Source organism: Apium graveolens, chromosome 10, assembly GCF_009905375.1.
Source record: "Apium graveolens cultivar Ventura chromosome 10, ASM990537v1, whole genome shotgun sequence".
NCBI lineage: Eukaryota > Viridiplantae > Streptophyta > Magnoliopsida > Apiales > Apiaceae > Apium > Apium graveolens.
The window spans coordinates 186,695,829-186,704,419 of record NC_133656.1 but is presented as its reverse complement, the minus strand read 5'-3'; the positions used below and the strand labels follow the sequence as shown (position 1 = coordinate 186,704,419).

The 8,591-nt window shown below is 34.3% G+C and overlaps 2 protein-coding genes and 1 long non-coding RNA gene across 3 annotated transcripts; 1 reads left to right on the top strand and 2 right to left on the bottom strand.

The window, feature by feature from the left end:
• Window positions 1-3,423: 3,423 nt before the first annotated feature.
• LOC141692721 (uncharacterized) lies at window positions 3,424-8,322 on the bottom strand. Its single transcript, XR_012562883.1, has 4 exons — window positions 8,223-8,322; window positions 5,164-6,358; window positions 4,113-4,380; window positions 3,424-4,033 (listed from the first exon to the last, which is right to left on the bottom strand). It is a non-coding gene; the product is annotated as an uncharacterized LOC141692721 (long non-coding RNA).
• LOC141692719 (putative xyloglucan endotransglucosylase/hydrolase protein 26) lies at window positions 3,602-5,553 on the top strand. Its single transcript, XM_074497645.1, has 4 exons — window positions 3,602-3,767; window positions 3,950-4,050; window positions 4,135-4,328; window positions 5,100-5,553. The coding sequence occupies exons 1-4, from the start codon at window positions 3,602-3,604 to the stop codon at window positions 5,506-5,508; spliced, it is 870 nt and encodes a 289-aa protein (XP_074353746.1). The 3' UTR covers window positions 5,509-5,553.
• Window positions 7,391-7,958, bottom strand: LOC141692720 (uncharacterized). The gene has a single exon (XM_074497646.1). The coding sequence runs from the start codon at window positions 7,859-7,861 to the stop codon at window positions 7,484-7,486; it is 378 nt and encodes a 125-aa protein (XP_074353747.1). The 5' UTR covers window positions 7,862-7,958; the 3' UTR covers window positions 7,391-7,483.
• Window positions 8,323-8,591: the final 269 nt, after the last annotated feature.

Below are 8,591 nucleotides of genomic sequence, written 5' to 3'. Positions count from 1 at the left end.
ATACAGATAATGAAGCTTTTAAGAACCAAATGGTTTCATCTCTAATGTGTCCTGATAGAATTATTTGGGACTTCGACTTAATCATGGACATGTTCGACAGTAGAGACTCGAGCATTATTCTTGCAATTCCTATGAATAAGGAGGTGGAAGATTCTTGGTACTGGAAGAAGGAGAAGTTCGGCAATTATTCTGTAAAGAGTGCGTATATGCTTATTAATCAAGGAAGATTAGACACTGTTGTAGCGAACAGTTCAGGTTTCTGGCGCTCTCTATGGAATTTAAAAATCCCTCCTAAAGTCAAAAACTTCCTTTGGCGAGCTTGTACAGATTGTCTCCCCACCAAAGATCTGCTTCGAAGTAGAAAAGTCCAGGTAAATCCAATATGTGCAGCTTGCAACTTGGAAAATGAATCAATCTTACATGTACTAGTGCTCTGTCCTCATACACGTACTTGTCTGGCTAAGATTGATGCTTCCTTACTCGTAAGTAATGTCATATCTTTTCCTGAGTGGTTATCTCGAATTTTTGAACTCCAGTCGAAGGAAGTAATTGCAACAGTGGTAATGACTTGTTGGATGATCTGGAAAAGTAGAAATGATCTTATCTGGAATCAGTGCAACATAAACCCGAATGAAGTGGTAGCTTCAGCTCGTTCTGTTCTTGACCAGTGGAAGAATGTTCAGGATCGTACCTTTGATCGATTCTTAGGCTACATGTCGCCTGAAGATGGAAATGAACATTGGACTTTTCCTAGTTATAATAATGTCAAGATTAATTCTGATGCAGCCATTTTTGAGGAATCTGATACCTATGGTATTGCTTTTATTGTGCGTGATTCTGCAGGCCAACTAGTCGAAGCCAAAACGAAAAGCTGGAGAGGCAAAGTTAGTGCAGAGATGGCCGAAGTAATGGGCATTAGAGAAGCATTAACCTGGGTGAAGCAAAATGGGTTGAGAAATGCTACAGTAGAGTCAGATTGCTTGTCAATGGTTTAAGCAATTCGCAGCTCGTTTCTGTGCTTCTCAGACTTGGGAAATTTGGTCAGCGAATGTCGACTTTTGTTGACAAGATTACAGTCCACAAACATTAAGTTTAGATTTGTTAAGCGATCTGCGAATCAAGCCGCTCACTTCTTGGCGAGAGGTTCTAGTTTTATAGCAGAGCGTACATGGAAGATGGGAGATGTCCATCTTGATTTCCAACATGTATAGTTACAAGATTTGAAATTTCAATAAAACTTCTTTCTTTCGGGCAAAAAAAAAAGAACTACTCCCTCCGTCCACCGGTATATATATGCACTATTTACACGTATTTCGAGATTTTTATAAAATATAGTTTCATAATTTTTTTTAATTTTTTTTGAATAAAAGTTTGAACATAAAACTTCAAACTTTTATTCAGAAAAAAAAAAAGATTTTAAAAAAAAATTATGTAATTATACTTTAAATGAGTATTGAAACACGTGTCAAAAAATAATGTATATAATTTAATGGAAAGAGAATTTAATGGGATAGAGGGAGTACTTTCGAGAAATGCAAGCGGCATGGCTGTGCCTTGTGCGAAAACATATTTCAACTTAGTTGAAAGTTGGTTTAAACAAACTACAATCTGCTGAAAACGTTGTGCAGTAGACGCCAGATATATCTTTAGCCATCTGATCTGTATTTTGTACCAATCACAGATGTTATATCCCAAGCTTGAGTATTAATCTGCGATTGCCTCCATATTCATCATGTAGAATGCAAAACTAATAATACTATATATTTACCTTTCCCGACTCCCGTACTACTAAACTGAAAACGTTGAACCGCTAGCAGTACTTCAAATATCATTCAATTCCGACCAAAATCAGGAGCCTGGTTTGGTTTGAATGACTTGAGAGAGAGTTGTAAATGCGGCATTTCATTGTCATATCCTATATGAAGAGAACTAGGAGAAGCACAAATTTTTATCCAAGGAAATGCAATCTGCACGTCTACTTTAGATGTGTGCCTATGTTGAGTTACTAGTCGTATGCACGTTATTTTCCTAGCTCCAAACGCGTTTCAGCAGTCAGCAGGGATGCACTTGGGCCTTAATTTGTATTGTACATGACAGATATCTTGATAAATAATATATAGAATGATATAAATATATGGCAGAAAAATTCTTCACTACCTTACCTGCCTATGACAATGAAATACAATTTAACATATCATATCTTGTTTTATCCTGGTTTGCTAGTGAGAAACAATGCACCAAAGTACTACCCGATAACAAAATACCAAATTCGAATTCACTTTCCAGATGCCTTGTCGTGGAACATTAGACAGGCAAGACTCGAATCTGAAATCTACAACCGAGAATAATAGTACAAAGAATTAAAATGTATTATGTTTATATGACTTAAAAGTAGAAAAGTATATACTCTCTCACTAAAAGTCGACCCCAAACCCTAGTTACCCGCCTTAAAAACATTCAGATCTATTCCTTCTTCTTCATCAATTAAGCCCTCTTCCTTTTCCCAAAATCACTTCCATCTTCTTCTCCCCCATCTAATAATCAGTTTTTTATTTTTCTTTCAATAATCATATCCAATCTTTTTGGTATTTTGTTTGTCCTCCTTTTGGAGTGGTTGTTTGTCCTCCTTTTTGGAGTGGTCCGTATGTTTTTTATTTTTGACTTGTTGGTTTATATCGTTGAGAATGATTCAATTGGTGTTTCGGGAAATCTTGAAAGCTCATATCAAATCAGTGGTGAAAATCGCAAAAACTCACATTTCACAACGGAAGATTGTTCATATTACGAGGGGGGCATCTGTACCTCCAATCACTTCTGAACATTGGATTATAACTGGAATTAATTGTGTGAAGGTCAATTGTGATGCTAGTGATTTTGGAGATGGTGTAGGATGGATTTCTTGGGAAACTATTGTAATATTTTTCAGTTTAAATAATACTTATATTCGGTATGTTAAGTGATCTGGAAACAAAACGGCTATTCATTTAGCTCGTTTATTTGTTTGTCAACCTGATCGTATTACCAGTTTTGGGGTTTGTCCAAGCTGGATTAAGTTTTTTGATGAAATGCATAATATTTTGGAAAAAAAAAGTGGAAAAGTATTATGTATTGTATTCTGTGAGGTAGGATGAATACTGTGGTACATAGTTTCTATCTTTTGTACTGTCATTCTCTCCTGCCTTGGGCAAAAAAAAACTTGACAGATGAAAGACCAAGTAAACCAATGAAACAGACCACTACATATTGTAGCAATTATAGATGTCCAGCTTCATGTAATACATGAATCTAAGATGTAAACAAACTGATGGCACACTACTACTAGATTATTGTACAATCAACTTGCTGTCTAACAGTAGAGGAGCATAACTAAGTATAATTTTGGCAGGGAAAGTTTCAACTGGACAATAATATATCAAGTACGAATGTCAAAACAAGACTAGTCAGATATTAAATAAACGTTGAAAAACAAACAGGGTTCATCTGACCAGGGCAGACTATGGCTATAAAAAGAACTCAAGTAACTGGGAAGAATTCATTCCACTTGAACAGTAACTGATATTAGAAAAGGAGAGAGTTTGGTTGTTAAACAGGACAGCAAGAAATGGCAAATTTTCAGACTTTGATTGTCGCTCTTTTCATCTCAGCTTCTGTATTTCAATCGGTTGTTGTACATGCAATGATCTCGAAAAGTATGTATTTCAACTGGGGTGCTCAACATTCTTCTATGAATGGCGAAGATGTTCAGCTCGTGCTGGATACTACATCAGGTATGACTTCTAGATAGGATGAACAAGAATCTGCTTCTTAATGTTGCCTTTTCACTACTTGCAAGTTGCATCCTTTTCAATGTATCTAAATTGCTAGGGATTATCTTATCAAAATATTTCTCAATGTAGTTTCAGCTAATCCCGAATATGATAAAATTCTCTCAACTGCCCTATGTGTGCAGGTTCCGGCATTCAAACAAAGAGATCATTCCTATTTGGAAGCGTTGAAATGCTGATCAAATTGGTACCAGGGAATTCAGCTGGAACTGTCACAGCTTACTATGTAAGTGCAAAACTTCATACATGTTTTAAGTGACATAACACAGCAAATAAAACTTTTCTAACCTTACTTGTCTGACCATTGTAGCTGTCTTCTATCGGGGACAAGCATGACGAGATCGATTTTGAGTTCTTGGGGAACTCATCAGGACAGCCTTATGTTGTCCACACCAACATATACACACAAGGAGTTGGGAACAAAGAACAGCAGTTCTACTTGTGGTTTGATCCAACTGCTGATTACCACAACTACACCATACATTGGAACCCAACAGCCATCGGGTAAGATAACATCATATAGCACTACCTCCGTCCATCTTTATATAATCCAGTCCTGTCTTTTGTATTTTCAGAGGCCTTTAAACATAAAATTGGCTTAAATATATTGGATACTATGTGACATCTGTTTATACCTTATCAAACTAGCATTTATATAGTTAATGAAATTTTATTTTATAAATAATATATTACTTAGTTTGATATTTTTAGGTAGTAACTGATAAATAATATTTAATTTACACACTATTTATATAATGAGAATTTATGATATTTTCAAATCAAGTTTCATTTCAAATTTCCTAATAAAAATTGAAAGGATTGCAATAGTGAATAAAATATGTTACTTCACGTTCACAAACAATGGTTACATTACATTTATATTATACATACATTTTTAACACAATTATTAATACCTCTCATTTCTCCTTCACCCAGTTTACTTCTCACTATTGAAATAGACTAAAGCCCATTTTCACTTTCATTTAGTTGACTCTAACATCTCACAACTAATTCCATGTTCTCAATGAAAATAGCCTTATATTAAGAAGGTAAAAATTAATAATTTAAAACAATTACTAAAATTATGAAAACCAATACTTTGAATTGAGTTTAAATTTTATTTTGATGTTTTGAACATGATGGATTAATGTGCCACCTTTATCTTTAGTAATTTTTTGTAATGATATATCTTTGGTGATTTAAATAGCTCAAGTATCTCGAAAAAATCATATATAAAGAACTCTCCACTTATCTAAACTCTTATGGTACTTTCAGGTGGTATATTGACAATCTGCCAATTCGCGTATATAGAAACTATCAGAGTGAAGGAATTGCTTACCCAAACCAGCAAGGGATGAGGGTTTACTCCAGTTTGTGGAATGCTGACAACTGGGCAACTCGAGGCGGCCTTGTAAAGATCGACTGGAATTGTGCACCTTTCATAGCCAGATTCCGTCACTTCAGAGCTAGGGCTTGCAAGTGGGATGGACAGTTCAGCACTGCTCAATGTTCCTCTCCATCCCCTGCCAACTGGTGGACCTCCCCAATTCACAAACAGTTGAGCAGTGGTAAACAGGGTCAGATGAAGTGGGCGAGAGATAATTACATGATCTATGACTACTGCAAAGATGCAAAGCGATTCAATGGGCAGATCCCTTCCGAGTGTAGCAAGGCACAATATTGATGAAAATCATCATTTGCAGCAGCCACACACAATTTCAATTTTTCACCTGAGTGTCTTCTTTTTATTATATATTGTTCTAAAAATTACTAAATAAATATTCATTGCTCTTTCCCTTCTTTATAAACTTCTCCAAGAATGCCAGTCTCAGAATACACGAAACAATTTATAAAGTAGGACCTTATATGAAAGCGACAATACGTAACTCAAAGAGGTAAAATCACTACATTTAAAGCACCATGCTTTGAAGTTTTTCACTCATACTAGTATAGTAGTGAAGGAATTCCATATATAAAATAAAATTTTCAATAGTTTACAACTGCTCCGTTATAAACACTTGGTCCTTGAATGCTACAATACTTGATAATTTAAGGAAACAGGCCTTGGTAATAACTCTAAGACCGTAATGTATGAATTCAATACATACCTATTAAGTGACCTACTATTTTATAACAAATTAATGACATAATAATGAATCGAGAACGATTTAACCTATTGATCACCATCATTCTTCTCAGCTTTTAGAGAGAATAAACTTGAAATTGAGCTAAAATTAATGTTCATAATCAACAAAAGAACATATTTATAAGTAAAGTACTATCCAGATGCTCTTTGGTGTTTTGGTACGGTGTAACTAAAGCGTTAAGGAATATTGAAATTAAGATAGTCTACCATGAGATGCTCTTCAACCATTTTGTTATTCTCTAGATCAACTGTTATTCAGATGCACATTCTCATCAGATGCACATTCTCATCGGTTATACAATTATTCTGGGTAGCTTGGTTTCAGCATGCCACATTGTGACCTCAGCCAATTTGATTTTTGTATAACCCAGTTCTCGTAAGAATTAAGCTGGCAATCAAAATAACAGTCCAAGTAAGGCTCATGAAGCTACAGTTGAGTCACAAAAGATCTGGATGCTGTATACAAGACATTCCAATTCCATGCGCGAACTAAAGAGCAAACAACAATCTAAAACTCTAAAAACTGCAAGTTTGTATCCTATATAAAGATCCTAAAATTTTCAAAAGCTATACTAATAGATATCTACTGTGAAATAATAACACCCTGTCATAATTAAATGAAAACATAAACGTATATAATTATAATTACTCTAGCGCTAGAACTGATTTAGAACATTATTAATATTTAGAGCCTAGACAGTTTTTAATGATCTCAAACCGTAATAATCCTTAAAGTGGAGAAAGACACTAACTTGTTATGTTCAATATCGTGAAAAAGCTAACGCGGAGTATATGTAGACGGTCTAACCAAAATCTAGATAAAATTAAAGTAATGATATTTAAACATCTAAAAGGATAAGCAAAACATTCTTGGTCATTTGCTCATTCGCAAGCCAGCCACTAGAGCAATTAAAAAAACAGACACTAGAGCAACCAAAGGAATCATGGTTAAACAGAATGAAGCAACATGTTTGACATGGATAACATACTGTATCTCTAAGAGTGAAGAGGTGTTTTGATGATATAACAATAACACAATTGATAGCTGTAACTCAGATCATTGATAATCAACATACATAACAAAAGGCATCAGCACAACTAGATTGAATATAAAAAAGTAACAAATTGAGCATCATTGCATACGAAAATAAATAAAATGCAGCAACAAATTCTCGTAATAAATATCATATCACCGCATAAAGAAACCTACATTACCAATTTCGACAACAACCCACAATATGAATATACTAATTCAAAACACCCTCATTACACTTAACTCAAAGATCCAATCTTTTACATCAAAACCCAACAAAAACCACAACTTTCAATCAAAATAATCAAATTCGACTAAAACCACTCACGCAACACAAATAAAAACCCCTTCAAGAATTTTAAAACAAAAAAGTACCAAACAAACCCGGAAAAAAAACGAATTTCCTCATTACATATAAATCAAAGATTCAAAATTTTACATCAAAAACCATAAATTTTAGTCAAATTACACTAAAACCACTCACATAACACAAACATAAACCCCAACAAGAATAAAAAGAGTACCAAAAAAACCCGAAAAAACACGAATATCCTCACCCAAAAGCAATCCAAACAAGGCAGTAGCAGCAAAAGTGGTGGCATTAGTCACAGGAACAGCAAGTGAAATAGGGGTGTCATTTAAAATAGCAAAAAAAGTAGCAGAAGCTGATAAATTTAGAATAAATGGCACAGAGTATTGCCAAGTTAATAAAAGATTGAGCCAGTTCTTTAGAGGAGTGTTTGGTTGAGAGCAAGATTTGAGTTTTTGGTCCCAGATGAGTGTACCCTTTTTCATGAAGGCGTTTGTTGCTCCCCAAACAAGGCCTACTGTGATCATCTTCTCTATGTCGCCTAACATTTTTCCAAACAGGCTTTGTTTCAGTTTAGACTTTCAGTTTTTCTGTACTTGTGTAGTGTTGAAAGTGATGATTTGGTCACTCAGCTTGTCTCGACATTACAATTAAAGTATCTGATTCGAGAAATTTACAATTAGATTTTAGTAATTAAAAATTTTAAGGTATAATTCGATTAGTGGCAATGAAAATGAAGTTTGTATATAAAAACAATGGTCCCATTCTTTATTATATTAACATATAATATGTGCGATGTACGATTTATTTAAGTAATTATTATTTTATTATTTTTATTTTAAAAATTATAAATATTAAAGATACATCAAACTCAAGAATGTGATCAAGACAAATATGGAGTCTTTGTACCTGTAGGTTCTGCATCACATCTGAAGCTATTGATGGAACTTAAAGAAATCAATGAAACCTTTCAACTTATAGTTGATGTCCATATCCACATTGATAAGATGGTTATGTTGGTTCTCCTCAAAATTATTTTACTTTGAGATATGCCAAAAGAACATCAAGAGAAATATGCAGCGGCCAGCGATTGTCAAGACAAGAATAAAAACATTTCTGCCTCTACTCCTATTCATCAATTTCTTCACCATCATCATAATGTTCACACATGATGGGTTGGTATAATTAATACTGGACTTCCTGATTTTCTCTACACGTGGTTGTCTTGTTTTCAATTGAGATTTACTTGGTGTTTCATCAATCATATAGTAAGGCGTG